This window comes from Pipistrellus kuhlii, unplaced genomic scaffold (genome assembly GCF_014108245.1).
Source record: "Pipistrellus kuhlii isolate mPipKuh1 unplaced genomic scaffold, mPipKuh1.p scaffold_m20_p_10, whole genome shotgun sequence".
NCBI classification, from domain to species: Eukaryota; Metazoa; Chordata; class Mammalia; order Chiroptera; family Vespertilionidae; genus Pipistrellus; species Pipistrellus kuhlii.
This window is the reverse complement of record NW_023425405.1, coordinates 26799438-26819648: the sequence shown is the minus strand read 5'-3', so window position 1 is coordinate 26819648 and position 20211 is coordinate 26799438. Positions and strand designations below refer to the sequence as shown.

The 20211-nt window shown below is 37.9% G+C and overlaps 2 protein-coding genes across 2 annotated transcripts in view; one reads left to right on the top strand and one right to left on the bottom strand.

The window, feature by feature from the left end:
• Positions 1-19737, top strand: part of ABCB5 (ATP binding cassette subfamily B member 5) — a 79016-nt gene extending 59279 nt beyond the window's left edge. The window contains exons 20-27 of the mRNA XM_036429217.1: positions 50-253; positions 5938-6038; positions 7256-7396; positions 12674-12830; positions 13405-13602; positions 15385-15591; positions 18346-18492; positions 19494-19737. Coding sequence (XP_036285110.1) covers positions 50-253; positions 5938-6038; positions 7256-7396; positions 12674-12830; positions 13405-13602; positions 15385-15591; positions 18346-18492; positions 19494-19691 — 1353 coding nt within the window. The 3' untranslated portion in view covers positions 19692-19737. The remainder of the gene's footprint in view (positions 1-49; positions 254-5937; positions 6039-7255; positions 7397-12673; positions 12831-13404; positions 13603-15384; positions 15592-18345; positions 18493-19493) is intronic.
• On the bottom strand, positions 5127-5723 carry LOC118714209 (thymosin beta-4-like). Its single transcript, XM_036429218.1, has one exon. It carries the CDS (start codon positions 5635-5637, stop codon positions 5518-5520), a length of 120 nt encoding a protein of 39 aa, XP_036285111.1. The 5' UTR covers positions 5638-5723; the 3' UTR covers positions 5127-5517.
• Positions 19738-20211: the final 474 nt, after the last annotated feature.

The following is a 20211-nucleotide window of genomic DNA, read 5'->3' as shown; positions in this document are numbered from 1 at the left end:
AAATTTTAGATTAACTGACTTTTTCCCCCCAAAATATGTCTGATTATAGGCAACAGGTTCTAGGATTGGTGTCTTAACACAAAATGCAACTAACATGGGACTGTCCATTATCGTGTCCCTCATATATGGATGGGAGATGACACTCTTGATTCTGACTATTGCTCCAGTGCTTGCTCTGACAGGAATGATTGAAACCTCAGCAATGGTTGGATTTGCCAACAAGGATAAACAAGAATTTAAGCATGCTGGAAAGGTAAAATAAAGACTGTTATCATCATAACATTTTAAGAGAAAATAATCAGAGCTCCCATCTTTACAATATGCTAACTTCTTTTCTTAGGAATCTTTAAGTGTTGTATATGTATTGAAATGCATATATACAAGTCAAAGATGGGTTATAGACCTTTTATAGCAATAGGGTACACGATTTAGACCATGGACTCTAGAGTCAAACTGGCTGAATTAGAATCCATATTCTATCACTAACAAATGTGTGATACAAGCATGTCAACATTTTTGGACTTCAATTTCTTCATCTGTAAAGTGGGATTGATAGTATCCTCTTATACATTTTTGAATTACATAAAACACTTAGCATTGTTATATGCAGAACACTTAGAATAGTATCTGGACCCAGCATGTCAAACTTGTGGCCTGTGAACCACATGTGGCCCACAATGAATATTTTTGCAGCCTAGCCAATATAACAATATGTAAAAAATGTTTTAATAAAAATTTTGTAACTTAATTTTTACAATATCCTGTTATGCATAATATTAATAACAAACTACAACATTCACTAATGACTGATTACTATGATCATGTTGCATTCATTTCCCTTATGCACTGGCTCACCATTTCTCTCCACTTATAATAGTAGTGAATATTTTAGCAAACGATTGCCACATCTTTAGTCTTGTACTGCAAGCACATCAAACTCAAAGGCTAACACAGTCCAAATAAACAAGGTTTAAGTTTACGTGTACCTCAAAAAAACAAAAGCTTCAATTTTCATGGAAAAGTAGGTTTATTTCTATAGAGACTTGCTGAATACAAAGGGCTGAAATAAATGAGTAATTTTTGACATAAAATAATAGAAAATTTTAATTAAAATTATTTTTTCTTTAACATTAACTTGCCAGACACTGAATACTGCACAAATTAATGAGCGTAACACAAATAAACCTATTTTTCTTGTTCTCCTAAAGTGAAATATTTTCTGTTGTGCACACCAAACAAGTCAGTACAAGACTAATGACATGGCTATCAGCTGCTAAAATATTCACTGCCAGTATTAGTGGAGAGAAATGGTGGGCCTGCATGTAGAGCATGTAAGGGAAATAAATGCAAAATGATTATATTAATCAGTCATTAGCGAACATTGTAGTTCACTATTAATAACTAGAGGCCCGGTTCACAAAATTCATGCATGGGAGGTGTATCCTTCAGGCCAGCCTGCACCCTCTCCAATCTGGGACCCCTCGAGGGATGTCTGACTTTCCATTTAGGCCCTATCCCAGAAGGTAGGATTGGGCCTAAATAGAAATTCGGACATCCCCCTCACAATCTAGGACTGCTGGCTCTCAACTGCTCGCCTGTCTGCCTTCCTGATTGTCCCTAACCACTTCTACCTGCCAGCCTGATCATGCCCTAACCATTCCTCTGCCAACCTGATTGATTCCTAACTGCTCCCCTACCAGCCCTATTGCCCCTAACTGCCCTCCCCTGCAGGCCTAGGTTCCCTCAAACTGCCCTCCCCTGCTGGCCAACTTGTGGCAGTCAAATTGTGTCCATATGGGGGCAGCTATCTTTGACCACATGGGGGCAGCCATCCTGTGTGTTGGAGTGACAGCCAATTTGCATATTACTCTTTTATTAGATAGGATAGGAGCCTGGTGGGGGCTGGCTGGTTTGCCCTGAAGGGTGTCGTGGATCAGGGTGGGAGTTCCCTTATGGCATGGGGTGGCCTGGGCGAGGGGCCTGTGGTGGTTTGCAGGCCAGCCACACCCCCTGGTGACCCAAGCATAAGCTGGAAGCAGGTATCTGGGATTTATTTATCTTCTATAATTGAAACTTTGTAGCCTTGAATGGAGGCCAGGGCAGGCCAGGGCCAGGGAAGCTTGGCTTCTTCCATCGCTGGGGAAACCCAAGCCTCCTGCTTGCTCCAGCTCTGTAACTACAGCCATCTTGGTTGGGTTAATTTGCATACTTGCTCCTGATTGGGCATAGCTTGTGGGCATAGCGGAGGTATGGTCAATTTACATGTTTCTCTTTTATTAGAAAGGATTATGTATAACAGGATATTGTAAAAATTAAATTAGGAAAATTTTATTAAAACATTTCTTATATCTGTTATATTGGCTGGGCCACAAAAATATTTGTTGTGGGCCACATGTGGCCCATGGGCCGTGAGTCTGACAAATTCTTGTGCTGACTTGTTTGGTGTGCACAACAGAAAATATTTCACTTTAGGAGAACAAGAAAAATAGGTTTTTTTGTGTTACGCTTATTAATTTGTGCAGTTATTCAGTGTCTGGTAAGTTAATGTTCAAAAAATATTAATTTTTATTAAATTGTTCTATTAATTTATGTTAATGATTACTCATTTATTTCAGCCCTTTGTATTCAGCATGTCTCTATCAAAATAAAACTACATTTCCATGAAAATTAAAGCTTTTGTTTTTTTTTGCAGCCCACATAAATTTAAACCTTTATTATTTGGCCTTTGAATTTGACATGCTTGATCTGGACAGTAAGTAATCAGTAATGTCAGCCATTATTACTACTACAATCTCATGGGGGAACTTGCTAACATATGATTTCTTATTCTCTGATTACTGAATAATTACATTTTCTTGAACAATTCTGGGTATTTTTACTTTTCAAAAGAAAGAAGAAATATAATAGTTACTGCATACATAGTGATGCACTTTTTTTTCCAAATTGATAGTGACTAAGACAAGGTTTTAGACAAGAACCATTTTTATGCTGATCAAAATGAGCAATTTAATTTCTTGAAAAATGCTTTGATATATTTAAGCTTCTCAGGATCAATTATATCCATAAAAATAGTAATTATATTGGGGACTTAGGGAAACATTAGTACTATATCATAACCTCTATAATTGAAACGGGTATCATTTGGTTTAATTAAGCACCCAAAGTAGGACTCCCTTTTACAACATCCCTGTCAACCTGTCAAGTATCCATCCATCTCTTACCACCCCCCCCCCCCCATTCTCTCTAGGGGCAGGCAAGGCAGTACATTACTTTCCAAATTATTATTATATTTTTTGTGGGCCTTCTATCCTACTCTTCGTGGCTTTCATTTTGGTACAGGTCCAAAGCCTGTTTCTTATGACAGCCTTTTGGAGAATGCATCATGTAAACCTTGGCTATTCGTCCCCAAGTCTTGAACCTGTTCTGAAGATATGGTTCCAGAGATCTTTAGCACACTGGTAAACATCCTCTGAATATGAAAATGATTTTAAGATCACTTATGGTTGCCCAACCAATGTGGCTCAGTGGTTGAGCATTGACCTATGAACCAGGAGGTCACAGTTCAATTCCTGGTCAGGGCACATGCCCAGGTTGTGTGCTAGATTCCCAGTAGGGGGCATACCGGAGGCAGCTGATCACTGATTCTCATCATTGATGTTTCTATCTTTCTCTCCCTTTCCCGTCCTCTCCGAAATCAATAAAAATGTATTTATAAAAAATACATTTTACTTATGGTCTGTAAAACTGACTATGCTGCAGTTGGCACATTATAGATAGCATGAATATTTATGAAGAGGGATGCCAAGCACATGACTCATCTAAATCTGGTTTGTATGACCTTGGGGCTTTTCTACCTTTCTTATACTATTGATATATAGATAAGGACCTTTGGAATGCATGCTTGGGCAGTACAGACTGAAATACTTACTATATATTTGCCTCAGACATAGTGAAAAGTTGTTTGCTTAACTCTGCCTATATGCAAATGATCATAACTTCCAAATTAATGGGGCCCTAATTAATTATATTTTACCCATCTTAATTGTTATGTCATGAACTTTAGTTGTATTCACCTTTTGATTTTTCCTTTTTATATTATTAGAGTAAACATAGAATGTACAATCAGTAACTTCAATCAAATAGGCAATAGCTTTCCCAGTACCTTTAAATCAGCCTATTTACCAAACATTAAAACTTCAAATATGGACAATAAAACATATTGCTCCTTCTTTGGTTGCATGTGTAGATTTTGACAAATCACCAAATGTTTTATTTTCAGACTTAAAATGGCCATATTAGTTTTTATTTTAAAGACTGTTTTCTAAGGTTCTAAATTGATAATAGTCCTTTCTCCGTTATAAAAAATTATCACAGATTTTAAAAAATCACTTCTATTTTTTTCAAGATTTAAGCATTCTTCTCCATTTATCTTGCATACAACAGAATGCTACAAATTGAGGTTTCCTTGGGTTCATTTTGAAATTAATGACAATTTCAAACAAAACATCAAAATTGAGAGTAGAATCCAGGTTTTTCTGACTTAAGTCCAGAAACCTTTCCTGTAACGCAAATTCTCCTTCAAAGACCATTTGGTGTCCACCTAAATCTTGCTCTGTATCGTAGCCCCCCCTCGGCCACTCTGGAAACAGAATGTAAAAGGAGGGAGGTCCTCTTCCCAGCCAACATGTGTTCTCATGTTCCAGAAGTTGGTCTAAGCAAAAAGTCTCAATTTTGGATCCCACATGATTACTCTTTTTTAAAACTATATAAATATGGGAACGCATCCATTATATTTTAATGGAGTATTTTTTAAGTTCACAGACTATAGCTTATAAAGAATTCTGTAGCCATACCCCATCTTCCTTTACTGCAATGTTCCTGAGCCTTTTGGTTGCTATTTGCTTTTCTGTACTAGAATAAAATAGTTATTTTTTTTCTCTCTACTGTCTTCTCCTTGAATTATCTTGTAATTCATAGGGCAGTTCTTTTGCATAATTACATATGAACATAATGCTCACTACTGTTGGATCCTATCCTTCTGCCTATGGAACCAATTTAAATAGAAGTTTAGTGAAGACTTGACAGAAGCTAAATTTAGGTCAGTGAACTAAATCTTTTTTTTCTTCCAGGTTTTAAAACTTCTTGTTTGCATATTAAAAATTGTGCATTCCAATAATTAAAATCATTTGAACAAAAAAAACTTCATTTTACAGCTGCAGGACCCCTTGGACCAGCTTGGTGTTTATTCTAAATTTCACCCTTGTCCCATCCAGCTCCTTCCTTCACTAACATGCAAGTTCCCCCCTTCCCCTCCAGCCAGCCAGGCAGATGGGAGCACAGGTGCGGCCTTCGTGGTCAGTAGTTCTGACGTGAAAGGGGGCAGCACAGTCACTTAAACTGATCCAACCTCTTTGCATCTTACACGCTTAAACATCTAAAAGAAGCAAAATAAGAAAGCAATGCTTGTAGAATGTACAGTGCAAATTGGCAGCGCATGCCTCATTACGATGCGCCTGCTTACTTCTCCTGTTCAGTCTTTTCTTTTGAAGGCAGTGGGTTTTTCTCCTGCGTTTCCGTCTTCTTCAATTTCGACTTATCGAATGTCTCAATCTCAGCATTATCGGGTTTGTCAGACATGGTTCCAGAGGAAGCCGAGCGAGGTGTGTGAACAAGAGAAGTCTGATCTGCTCAGTAACCGCCGGCGAGTTGGGCTAAATCTTTTTTAAAGTTTTCCTTGAGGCTGTTATCCTGAAATGTTATTTTCTTATTTTATTTTGGGGAAAGAAAAAAGGAAGCTAAAAAAAACTCATTAGGAAATCTTACTGAGTTGATGTACTCAATATATCCCCTGTATAAATGATAGAAATTCACAACTACGGTAGGAGAATTTTAAGCATTATTAATTTATTTCTTCCTTTTATTGTCCTATTTTATAAGATAGCAACTGAAGCTGTGGAGAATATACGCACATTAGTATCATTGACAAGAGAAAAAGCTTTTGAGCAAAAGTATGAGGAGACGCTTCAGACTCAGCACAGGTGATTGTAGATCCATACTAACGCCATTAATTATAGTTTGCCCCTGTAAAGGCTGTACTCCTGTTGACCCCAGTAATTTGCCTGCCAATCCATTTTCTCTGGAACCTTTCTTAACAATGCCATATCATAATTTCTCATTTGGTTTCACCAAGAGGAGACTAAAAGAGGAATAAAAAACAAGCACGGTTAAAAATGTTTTAGGTCCTCCCATATTGCCATGTGCTTTTACTAAATGTGTACCTTTTTTTTATTTCCCTAAAGTACGACTGGGGAAATATATATATATTTTAAATTGAATCTATAAAATGGTTCACATCTTTTAAACCAATTTATAAATAATAAATGTGATCACCCCTTTTAATTTTAAACTAGTCATCCTAATCATATTTACTCACTGATATTCTTTGTATTACTTTATCAGAGAGATAGTTTTATACTGTTATGCACATGTTTGTGGTTGGTACTGACCTTTAATTTCACTATTTAATCTCCTAGCTAAAGATTAGGATAGAAAATATTTTAACTTCTAAACCAGATCTCCTTAACTCTCTCATTAACTGTCCTCTGACAGATTTATCCATTCATTTGGAAGTAAATAGAGGCAACTTGTTATACTGAATTAAGTGTATACTAAAAGTCCTGGCCGGGTAGCTTAGTTGGCTAGAGCAGTGGTCGACAAACTCATTAGTCAACAGAGCCAAATATCAACAGTTCAATGATTGAAATTTCTTTTGAGAACCAAAAACCAACTTCTGCTCATGGCCCACGGAGTTTCAATTGCACTGCACATGCGTGCCAGCACGTGGTATTTTATGGAAGAGCCACACTAAAGGGGCCAAAGAGCTGCATGTGGTTCTCGAGCCACAGTTTGCCGACCACTGGGATTGAGCATCATCCCAATACACCAAGGTTGTGGGTCTGATTCCCAGAAAGTGCACATACAGGAAGCAACCAATGACTGCATAAATAAGTGGAATAATAAATAGATGTTTCTCTCTCAAATCAGTTTTTATTTTAAGTATATAACTATAGAGAAAATCATTACATTTTCTGTTTTCTCTATAATAATTTTTAGTAGTTAAAAAATAACTAATTCTTAGGAAAATGTATGTCCCTTAAAAAATATGTCTAATCTCCTTTATTCATTACTCTACATTTATTAAAATGTGTTTGGTATACCTTATGACCCATTATTTAGTAAATTTTGTGCATTTCAGAAATACCCTGAAGAAAGCACAGATCATTGGAATCTGTTATGCATTCAGCCATGCTTTTGTATATTTTGCCTATGCAGTGGGGTTTCGATTTGGAGTCTATTTAATTCAAGCTGGACGAATGACCCCAGAGGGCATGTTCATGTAAGTTGTACAAAAATATAAACCCTGTAAATGAGTCATGTATTTAAAATGACCAGAAATGTGTGTAGTTTATAGCATTATCATTTTAATCATATATGTGGGAAAGGCATGCTGGGAAACTTGTTAATTTTTTTTTTTTAAATGTAAGTGTAGTCTAGCTGGTAAAATACTGATAGTGATATAATACAGGTAATCTGAATTCAGTTCCTAACTAAATTGCTCTTTTTTCAGTATATTAGAATTTGGTAATGTGGAGAGGGGTAAACTATGCCTTCTGATCATCCATTTCTCTGGAATCTGTGAGGCTTCATGGATCTCTCAGAGTGGAGATGGTTTTATCAAATACTAGAGGCCTGGTGCATGAAATTCATGCACAGGTAGGGTTCCTAGGCCTGGCTGGTGATCAGGGCCAATCAGGTTCTTCGCCTCCTCCTTCCCTCACTCCCTCAGTGCCCCGCCACTACCACTGGTTGCCCAACATGTTCTGTACTGCCCCCTGGTGGTCAGCACATGTCATAGCAAGTAATCAAACTCCCAGTCTCCCAGCCAAACTCCTGAGGGGACACTTTGTATATAGCCTTTTATATATATAAATGACTGTAAATCAGTCTTCCGTCTGTCCCATATAATAATTCCCCAGGTCTTTGCCGAGTTGCCTCTTTCTCACCATCCAGGCCTCTGCTCCTAAGTGCATTCTTCAGAGAGACTTATCCTTATGGCCCTAAGTAGATCCCGTCCCCCTCCTCATCATCACTCTCTATTATATTACCATGTTTTATGCATAACACTTACCACTATATAAAATTTACCTTTTTGACTCCTTATTTATTGACTGCATAGACTGTAAGCTTAGGGAGAGCAGAGCTTAATCTGTTTTGGTCACTAATGTTGCCCTAGAACCAAAAACAAAAGCTTGGCACATAGTAGGCACATAATAAATATTTATTGAATGAATGACTAAATCAAAAATAAAAGGGAAAATTTGAACTGCATAATTAAGCAGTCTAGTCATTCTTAGAAATGTGCTTCCAGAGTCAATGTTTTCACATTACTCCTGTTTTTCAAGATTCTTCTGTTTTTCTTCCCTTCTATATCCACACAGCTAACACTAGGTACTTTGGTAGCAGGACTGGAACTAAGTCAAAGACAACTTTATATAAAAATAGGATGTTTGTAATTGGGAGTCTACTTCTACATACTAAGATTCATTTAGATTAAAACTAAGTGAAGAATTTTCTTAGTTAAAGGATGATACAGTTGAAACTGGTTTGGTTCAGTGGATAGAGAGACAGACTGTGGACTAAAAGTTTCCCAGGTTCGATTTCGGTCTAGGGCATGTACCTGGGTTGGGGGCACATCCCCAGTGAAGAGTGTGCAGGAGGCAGCTGATTGATGTTTCTCTCTCATCGATGTTTCTAGCTCACTATCCCTCTCCCTTCCTCTCTGTAATAAATCAACAAAATATATATATTTTTAAAAAGGATGATACAACCTTGCCCTGGCTGATAGTTCAGTGGTTAAAGCATTGGCTAAGTGCCCCAGTCACCAATGATGTATCTCTATGGTACATCTCCATCTCTGTTTCTCTCTCTCTCTCCCTCCCCTCCTGCCACTCTCTCTAAAAAAGAAAAAATGGAAAAAATATCCTCAGGTGAGGATTAACAACAACAACAAAATCATACCACCTCAACATCGTACTGATCACTATCATGCCTGCAAGTGAAATTAGGCAGGATGTTTCTTGAAAAGGGCCTTTGAAGATGCCAACCATTCTGTTCATATGATAATCATGATAACAACAAACCCTTCTCAAATATTAAGGACTTTTCATGCATTATCTGACTAGTCTTCTCAACTACCTTGTGAAATATTATAATGCCCAATTTACATATGGGAAAAATTAAGACTCAAGAAGGAAATTACCTAACTTGCCCAAAGTCACTTAATCAGCAAGTAGTACAGCACAGATTTTAGTTCATGATTCAACATGGCAGAGGCTTTGCTTGGTAGACTTTTTTAATTATTATCATCATTATGATTACTATTGTTACTAATTCTGTAGACAATTTTGCATAGAATCTTTCTGTAAAATTATATTTTTAAAAACTTCTTGCTTAGCTTTCTCAACATTTGAATATCTAGGACTGGACTGATTCTTAACATAAATGGAACAAGTCACTTATTTAATTATTTTATGACCCTAAAATATAAGAGAATTAAAAGGCCCCACTACAAAAATTTCTTCTCCTTCTGGTGTACCACATTTCATGAGTTACTTACATTAAATTCATAAAAAGGTTAATTTCTGGAGACAAGCATTTTAGCTCTCAGAACATATATAGAATATTAACATAAGAGTAATGATTAATGAACACTATCACATTGGTATTGCCCAGTGTCCTGAGGAAAGAAACAGGGAGCTATCTGAGCTAAGCAACTAATATCACATTTTGAGTTTCATACGCCAGTCTACAGACAAAATAAGGATACCCATCCTTTTATAGAATGGGCAAAGGAGAGAGTCTCTGGGAGAAAGGAATACATGGCTATGCAAAAAACGTGAACAGATGAGGTTTGTCTTCAACATCAAAGTCTCCAATCTTCTTAGAAACCCAATGTAGCCCCCAACTACCATGAATATGTCACAAGAGTGTCTTTAGATACACTAAATTACACTTGGCCTAGAAGACTGTGCCTTGCAGAATCTAGGGTGATCGACAGCTTTCTATCTAATCAACTAACTGAGTGAAAGAGTTTACAAAGAAACTCTCTCCTACTAGAATCATCCTTAAGTAAAAATAACCTTGGGTCATTCTCTAAATCAACAGTGTCCTAACTCACCAATCATGAAGCTGATTAAAATGCAGCCATCTGAAGCTCCTCCCACCAATCTAATCCAGATTTTTGTAGATCTAGTATAGGGCCAGGAATCTACATTTTACCAAATATTCCAGATTATTCTGAGGATCACACTTTCTTTAAGAAATAGAGGCCCTAGCTGGTTTGGCTCAGTGGATAGAATGTCAGCCTGTGGACTGAAGGGTCCCTGGTTCAATTCCGGTCAAGGGCATATGCCTGGGTTTCTGGTCCGATCCCCAATGTTGAGCATGCAGGAGGCAGCTGATCAATGATTCTCTCTCATCATTGATATTTCTATCTCTCTCTCCCTATCCCATCCTCTCTGAAATCAATAAAAATACTTTTTTTTTTAATTTTAAAGGAAGAAATAGGGGAATGGGGACTGAATCCCAGTCTACTCTCCATAATTGCTTAAAACCTTAGGGTTTTCTTTTGGCCACTACCAAAAACCTCCTAGAATTATATAAAAATTGGAGAAATCATATTTTAGTTTATTGTTAAATATAAAGATGTTCTACTCACTCTATAAAATGAGAATGTATTTTCATGATTTATAGCTATAGGGATGGATAAATGGTCTCTCTTTCAGAAATAATAGTGTTACTTCAGAAATAATAGTGTATAGCCTTAAAGGGAGATGCACAAAGGGAGTTTTTAACAGCACAATGCCTTGATGTGCTCATAATATCAGTTTATCAGAGTGGCTAATATAAGCCTTAATAAAACAAACAAAAAAAAGGGTGGGGCAACATACATTTTCTATGGTAGAAGCTATCTTTATCTCTATTGTTATAGACGTTTCTCTGGGATGAGCATTTTTTTGAGAGGTGACTCCATTTTCACTCTGCTGCCTTGCACAGGCATTTAGACAATCTCTTGTTTAGATCCTCATACACATATATGTTTAGTAAAACTCTCCCCTCTGCCTCTGTTGGCCCAGGTAACACTTTTGACTCACTTCCCTATAATTGTGCACACTTTGAAAAATACAAAATAATTTTCTCCTCTCTGATTTTTAGTGCCTCTAAATTAGTTTCTAGCTGACTTGCACTTTGCAAATTGGTTCAGAAATCATTATTGTCTAGCAGAGGTTACTGTAACTCTTCATACCCCCACTACTGAACTTTCCTCTTCATTTCTCCTTCTTTGCTATACGAATTAGCAGGAAGCTAAGTAGAACACATGGCTAAGAAAGAATCAAGGCCTGACAGCCTTCAATACAGTAATAATAAAAGCCACAGCTTTAGCCAAAACTGGTTTGGCTCAGTGGATAGAGCATTGGCCTGCGGACTGAAAGGTCCCAGGTTCGATTCCCGGTCAAGGGCATGTACCTTGGTTGTGGGCACTTCCCCAGTGGGAAGTGTGCAGGAGGCAGCTGATCGATGATTCTCTCTCATTGATGTTTCTAACTCTCTATCCCTCTCTCTTCCTCTCTGTAAAAAATCAATAAAATATAAAAAAAAATTTAAAAGCCACAGCTTTGAAAACTGCCTAAAAGACAGAGCCAAAGTCTTTACTGACCAAAACAGGCAGGTTTTCAATAAATATTGATAGTTGGTTGATAGCTTAAAATAATAAGGGATACAGATGCAAGCTAGGCCTCCGTCACCAGCTTTGCTGTGCTAGGCTGGGAAGCCCTGGAAGAACTATGAGTCATCATTATAATCAGGAAAGCCACCTTAGTTAGCTAAAACAAGGAGAGCAGGAAAGTCTTCTTTTAATGTTCCCTGCAATGGCAGCCACTCAACTCCTGCCCCACCCCTCCCCAGAGATTATCCAAAGGAGAGGAGGACTAGATAAGGAGTCTAAATAGAGGGATCAATGACTGAAGGGATGTAAAGGAGACAAGTCAAGCGAGATTTGATATTTAGGGCCTTCTGAAGATGCTAATACGGAAACAAGTGATAACAAACTCCAACAAGCAGACATCTAGAGTTCGGGCCAGCTTTCCATTCGAAACAGCACCAAGTATGGGAGAACAATGAACAAGGAAGTTCAAGGTCCATTCCTATGGTTTCACAGTTATGTGTCCCTAGGCAAATGGCTTGATTTCTTTAGGCTAGAGTTTCTTCATTTGTTAAAAAGTTGTATGAGTTCCTGCCCTCCTTATCTCCTAGGTGATCAGATGGCATCACATATATGAAAACATTGACTAGTTAGGACCTTTGATCTGTGTCTCTTATCTGGACGAGAAACTCTTAAAATTACCTGAACTTCAAAGGTTATTGTGGTGTACAAAGCAAAGGACAATAACTATGTGGTAGAAAATTACAAAGAAAGATCATTATTGGGCCTTCAGCATTAGAGTTGTTGTCTGGATCAAAAGATTATATTCCTGTGCCTGCTTTTTCCTTTACTTTTAGAGCTCCATTGTTTTAAATGAACCTAACTAGATTCAAATGCTTTATCTTTTGACAGAGTTTTTACTGCAATTGCTTACGGAGCTATGGCCATTGGAGAAACACTTGCTTTGGCACCTGAATATTCAAGAGCCAAATCCGGGGCTGCACATCTGTTTGCTTTATTGGAAAAGAAACCAAATATAGAAAGCTATAGTCATGAAGGGAAAAAACCAGTAAGCACAACTATGATTTTAAATGTCCACTTATTGTTAATTGTCTATATTAAGCTAATCTCTATACTGGACTGTGTTTGCATAGTGAAGCTGAAGGAAACCCGGGTTTTTGTGAAGTCCAGTAGTGAAGACAACAAGAAGCACAGATATAAAAATCTAAACAAAAGTAAAAGAAACCAGCCCTGATAGGTTTTGCTCAATGGAGAGAGCGTCTGCCTGCAGACTCAGGAGTCCCAGGTTCGATCTGGTCAAGGGCATGTGCCTTGATTGCAGACACATCCCCAGTGGGGGTATGCAGAAGGCAGCTGATTGATGTTATCTCTCTCATTGATGTTTCTAACTCTCTATCCCTTCCTCTCTGTAAAAAAAAAAAAAAAAAAAAAAAAAAAAATCAATAAAATATATACTTTTTAAAAAGTAACAGAAACCCATGGGCAGGCAGCAGTTCCACAGAGAGGAATATGATGTTTAAAATTAAAGTAGTGTGGAAACATGTTCAATTGTCAGAAAGTGCTAAGCCAATGTGCTATAATGTGTCCCTACCTTTCTAAACACTGCCAACTTTCTTTCACAGGACACATGTGAAGGGAATATAGAGTTTCGGGAAGTCTCTTTCTTCTATCCATGTCGTCCAGATGTTCTCATCCTCCGTGGCTTATCCCTCAGTATTGAGAAAGGGAAGACAGTAGCATTTGTTGGGAGCAGTGGCTGTGGGAAAAGCACTTCTGTCCAACTTCTGCAGAGATTTTATGATCCCATGAAAGGACAAATAGTAAGACTTAATTTAAATACAACTTATCTGGGGATTAGTGGTGCTATTCTTAAACATTCTCTTGGGTTTAAGTATCTTCACTAGTTTGGGTAGGGCAAACAGTACAGTAGTTAAAAGAAAGAAAAATACTATCCCTTAACTAAGAGGACAAGCAAACCAATAATAGGAATGATGGATAGGACTTTGACGCTAAGTGTAAAGACCCAAAGATACTTCAGCCATTATGGTGGTAGAAATTTTCATCTTATAAGCCGTGGAATTCTTTTAAAATACAGGTGTTGGAGGAACGGCCTAATATCCATACTTGGGCACTTTATTCTGTTCTGGTTTAAGACAGAGATAATAGTTTCCTCTGCTTCTCTGGCTCAGGCCTTTTGCTGTTCCCACTGACCATCTTCAACCCTTCCACCTCCAATTCCCAAAACTTTGTGCACGATTAGGGCTAATCAGAATCAGTTCTATAAATCCTACAATCAGATCTCAAAAAAAAAAAAAAAAAATGCCACCTCTCCCTCCTTTGAACTCTAAAGACTGTTTTTCTCACCTGGGACTTTTCTTACTCTACAGTATATTCAGGTTTTCACTAATCCTCTCCCCGCAACCACCACCATATTACACACATACACAAGCACAATCTTCTGTTCTCTTCTCACACAAAAAAGCATAAGCCCTTATTTTCTTGCAATTTACAGTCTTTTCCCCATCACAGATTCTCAATGACTCTTTGCAGAATGGAATGGTCCAAAATGGCTCCCCTTTTTTTTTTTTTTTACCAATAATAAGTCCACAATGAGTACAAGTATTAGGAACTACTCATCTGTCTGCACAAAGCATATGACACTCCCTCCTTTAAGACCCCCAATGGTTTTCCATCACAGTTAGAGTAACCCATAGTCCATAGCATCAATCAAGGTCCTTCAGGATCTGGCACCTGCCTCTCTCTCCAAACTCCTTCCCTATCACCCCCAATTCCAGTTCATTGTACACTGTGTGTCTATGTTCTTTAAACTTACTTATGGGTCTTTGATCTTCCTATTATGCTGGTTAGAATATTTTACTCTTCTTTGCTGGCTCCTTCTCATCATTCATGTTTCAGACTAAATGGTACTTTAGGTAGGGCTTTCTTACATAACCCCATAGAAAATAATGAATCCACCCACATTCATCCCACATCCCCACATCCTCAACTATCCTCTCTCCCATTATCCTGTCTTTATGACACTTTCTATTTCTAGTTTGAGTTCTTTGTTAGTGTGATTATTGCCTGCCTCTCTCCACCAGAATATAAGGTGCAGGAGGGCAAGAGCTTTGTCTTATTTGCCACTATTTCCCTGGTGCCTAAAGAGCCCCCTCACAGAGTAGGTTGATGGATGTTATATGGACATAAACATGGCTGTGTGCAAAACGACATATTTCTACATGTGGGCTACTATATCAGTCTATACATACTCTCTGAGTTTTAATAAAGTGCGGTCCTGTTATGGTGGAGGTACATGACTTTAGTACAGAGCAGCAGGCTCTATTCTAAACTCTGGTAGGTCTCTAGAATATATGGCCATTCCTAGAAATGTCAAGTTTAGGAGGAGCTGGCATTTTAGTCATTTACTCACTGTCTGCTTGTATGAGACATATGATTTATGAGCCTTCCTTGAGTAACATTATACTACTAAATAGCTTGAATGCCTAACCTTCTTGTTATGATTTGTGTGTTTGAATACAGTGAACTGTAACATGATACAGTGTTGGATCTTCACATACCATTCTCCATTCTGGTTTTGGCAGCTATTTGATGGTGTGGATGCAAAGGAATTGAACATACAATGGCTTCGTTCCCAAATAGCAATCGTTTCTCAAGAGCCTGTGCTCTTCAACTCTAGCATTGCTGAGAACATCGCATATGGTGACATCAGCCGTGTTGTGCCATTAGATGAGATAAAAGAAGTAGCAAGTGCAGCAAATATCCATTCTTTTATTGAAGGTCTCCCTGAGGTAAGAAAATATCTGAAATCTTGAACTTCAAAGCTGCCAACTTAGCCTAAGTTGGTCAGTGAGGTTAAATGGTTGTTTTACATGTTCCATGTGTTATACAATGTATTTATTACCAGCATCTAATGTAAAGTTACATGTAAATGCAAAGTTTGAAATTTTTATGTGACTATTTTTCCAAGACAAAACTATTTAAATATTCACTGAATTATTATTTATTATATTTATTACTTATTATTATTCTTCCTCACAGCAACCAGAGGGATCCTTTAAAAACATTAGTTTTTATGTTAAAAAAAACAAAAACAAACTCCTGGTTGAAAACTTCTTAATAGTATCCCTTTGTTCTTACAAGAAAGTCCAAATTCCTCATGTGGCTGGCAAGGCCCTGTATATCTCTCCAATTCCTTCCTCACCATGTGCTGGCTCTGCTCTAACCACTCTGGCCTCTTTTCTATCTTACAATATAAATACATCAAGTTCTTCCCTACCTCAGGACATTTGCACTTGTTTTTTTCTTCACTTGGGACCTCCCGTCCTCTGGCTTTTTGCAGAACTCGCTGCTTAACTTTCAAGCTCTTTCAAACGTCACCTTTGTAGAGGCCTTCCTGGACACCTTATATAACCTTTGGGGATTCGGAAGGGTGAATACCAGGAAGTTAGTTTGAAGCGTGCTAAGGGTAATACATCTGTGGTATATGCCATGCAGATGACCTTCAGGCACTTGTAAATATCAACTTGGAGCATGGGAGATGAGTTGCAACAACACCTTGGTCTTAAGGCTTCTCTGAGAAACAGACCAGGTGTAGATGCACCATAGTCCACACAAATCACGCAGTGGCAGCTCAATGAAGCCACACCATGGCTTCTTGAACAGGACTTTGACCACTGGAACCACCCTGCAACTCCACCCCAGGGCCCCCAGGGGTTTTCCAGAATGCAATTGATTTAGGATTAGATCTTTTCTATGTTCCCTCCAGGACCCAAGTGGCTTTGAGCCCCAGGTCCGTATTAAGAAGCCATTGCCCCTTCATCTCATAAAACAGGTAACTTCAGGGCATTCACCATCTCAGTGTTTGCCAGAAAACTGATTCATGTTTTCAGTTTAAACAGGAAAGAATGGAATTCTATGATTCATTAAAATCAAACCGTCAGTTTAAGTATCAGAAAATGTTTTTGTATATCTACCTTTATATCTACATTTATAATCTGTTCTGCCTATGATAAGCAAAAACATCTGAATTTGATCTTCATCCAATTCATTCTTGAGACTTATATTTTCCTATAATCCAGAGAAGGCCAAAAATGCAAAGTGATTTATAAGCTAGTCTTGTACCTTCTTCAGCTACATGGAAAGAACCCTGTACAATTTAAGTGAGACTAGTTAAAAGAGCTACAAGCCCATGATCATTCCCCATTCTCTGTTTTTTGTTTTGAGGTTAAATCTCAACTTAGATGGGAATTTTGCAGTGTGTGGAAATAAATGACACAGTTCTTTCAGATTACCCTATCCTATAATTCCAAATTTTACAAAATACATTTTAGGAGAAGGGATTTAGCCTGCTGGCATTCCCAGATAAAATCTCAGAGGAGATAGTTGAAGTCTGTTTTCTTTGTACAGCATTTCACTTCAGAAAAAAAAGCACTTTCACTGAGCGTTAGTAATTCAGACATCCATTGTTTGATATAAAGAAAGCAACTGCACATTTTAAATTAAAAAATGAGTTTTGAATGAAGTAGACACATTTGTCATAAGGCTGTGTCATAGGCTCTCTCAGTACCAGCTTTGCCCAGTGACAGTCAGATGTGAAGGGAAAGGTAATTGATTCAAGCAGCTCCATGGTGCCAGGACAAAATGGACAGCATATAATCACATGCTGCATCTTCTCTGTGGTGCAGCGACTGATCCACCTTTAGAAGGATGTACCCTTGGACTTGCTTTCCACTAGAACAGATCCATCCTCCCATTCTTGTTGGGGGACCACAGACATGCATTGGTTAGATAAATGGCAACCCCTACTAGAAAGCAGTGTGAAACCCTGGTGGGAAGAAGATTCCATAGGACAATCTAGAAAGCAAGCAGGAGGCTGCTTTCGCCAACTGAACTGACCACTCTTGATTCAGCAGACTCCAAACGCTGCAGGATGTGAGACATTCCCTTTACCCATCCGGAGCAGGAGACACTGGAGAAAGGGTAGTTCATTAGTCAGTAAGAGAGCTGTGGAAACACTGTGAAGTCCTAAATGTGATGCCAACCTAACTTATTGCCAGGCAGCATCCTATCGCTGAGTACAGCCTCCTGGTATCTGAAGAGATATGCCTGTAGAGATTTAACAAGAGCTAAAATGAAGGGACCCAATAATTTCCTTGAGTTTAGATACTTTAAATCATGTTGATCTGAAAATAGAAGGTAATGCAACTTAATGGTAAAAGATTTGTGTTTACTTGGAACTTCTTTTTTTTTTTTTTGCCAATTGTTTTTTCTCTTATGCTTTAATTCAAACAGTTCCTTTGTAGGAGCATAATGGCAAAGGTCTGTTGCCTGTGACTAGATTTGATATGTAAATGAGATGGTAGTGTTTACTGCTGGTTTAGCATTCATTTGCAACAAAGCACAAGAATATATTCCAGTACTTGTTGGGACACAAATTTTCCAGAGTAGGAAAATTTGAAATATTTAGATGGTTCTCACCCACAGTTGCCATGCTAATTTAAATAACCAAGCCTTACTTTCTTAATTGTCTGTTCCTGTAATAGAAATACAACACACAAGTTGGACTGAAAGGAACACAGCTTTCTGGTGGCCAAAAACAAAGACTAGCTATTGCAAGGGCTCTTCTCCGAAAACCAAAAATTTTATTGTTGGATGAGGCCACTTCATCCCTTGACAATGAGAATGAAAAGGTAACATCCTCTTTTTTCATCTCCGAATATAATATTACATATGAGAGTGGAGAATCATGGGGGGAGAAGGGGAGTTCAGTTTAGAAAAAGAATGGCCTGGAGAGAATTGTAGTCACCAGTTCTAATTAAGGTTAGAGGCTGGTGAAGTGATAGGGGAAGTGGGAGAGAATTGGGACACAGGGCATCTTATGTTCTATAAAGGTGTTCTCTCTTGAATTTGTCTCATTATTTAAAAAGGGGCCTGATACTTGAAATGTTTCTCCATTCAAAGAAAAAGCACAAAAAAATTAACTTTTCTATTTTATTATTAGTCCCATAAAGCCAAACAAATTAATAAGGCAATCTACCTGTGTCACAGAGTGTTCTACACTTTAGTGTGGGAGCCTGCTAATTACTCCATAATTAATTATAATTAGCTCAGTTTGGGAAGGAAACCAAGAAACATACACATGTGATAGACCCATACTGCAAACTCTTTCATATGTTTAATTTTGCTATGTCCTTGTCCCCTAGTTTTTCACCTATTAGGCACTTATTTGTTAAATGAACATTGGTCAAATAAGAGATAATCATTAACACAGGGTAAGGCAAAATAGGCTTATAGTTGTTCATATGGAAAATAATACAAGAATAAACTCTGTGTTTCCCATACTCATAACTGTAAACCTGTTTGTCCTACCCTGTATTTATTGAGTACTCATTATTATATGCTGTCGTCTCAAGCCTCATAGCAATTCAATAAATTAGATTATTTTATCATCAAGCTCATTTTACAGATTAGAGCACTGAGGCTTAGAAAAGTTAAGTGACTTCCCTAAATTCTAATAGAGGGTGTCTGATCTAAGAACTCGTTTCTATTGAATAGGATGACTATTTCTCAAAGTAGGGCAACTTCCTTGGGAATAAGCATATAAGCCAAAACTGTTATTAATTGGTTTGATTTGGGCGAGTTTATTCACATCTAACCTAAGCTGCTGATCACAAGTCCTTCTCTCTTGCAGGTGGTTCAGCAGGCCCTTGATCAGGCCAGTAAGGGGAGGACGTGCCTAGTGGTGGCTCACAGACTCTCCACAATACAGAATGCAGATCTGATAGTGGTTCTGCACAATGGAAAAGTAAAGGAGTGGGGAACTCATCAAGAGCTCCTGAGAAACCAAGACATATATTTTAAATTAGTAAATGCACAGTCAGTGCAGTGATGCTACTGGAGTTAGCACATGTTTTGATCTTTGTGTAATGCAAAGAGAAAATACTTAGTAATCGTGTGGCATGCTTTGATCTCCTAGACTGTATATATCATATCTAGAATCATGCTTTTCAAGTATAGACATGTTCTATTTACATACCATCTTCCTTCAGGTTTGTAAAAGCAAACAAGAATGTTCTACACTCATCTGAGTGAGACAATGCCTGTATGCTTCACTTGATAAAAATGCTCTGGCATACTGGCTTGTAAAGCAGTTTCTGCAAAGTGAATCTATTTTCCATTGACTTCTGCATGAATCCAGGAATATGTTCCAAGAGGAAAAATTTTTCCAGGTAACTAAGTTGAAAGATTTTAGCAAAGAAAGAGTAAGATGTAGTTGGGCCTGTGGCATTACGGGGGGCGGGGGGGGGGGGGGGATAAAAAATAATAAATTAATTAAAAAAAAAAATATATATATATATATATATAAAATTTGGAATTTTCAGCATTTTGTAACACATATTAGAGTACTT

Excerpts from the sequence above, each read along its gene's own strand:
- LOC118714209 (XM_036429218.1), bottom strand. The coding sequence starts at position 5,637 with ATGTCTGACAAACCCGATAATGCTGAGATTGAGACATTCGATAAGTCG.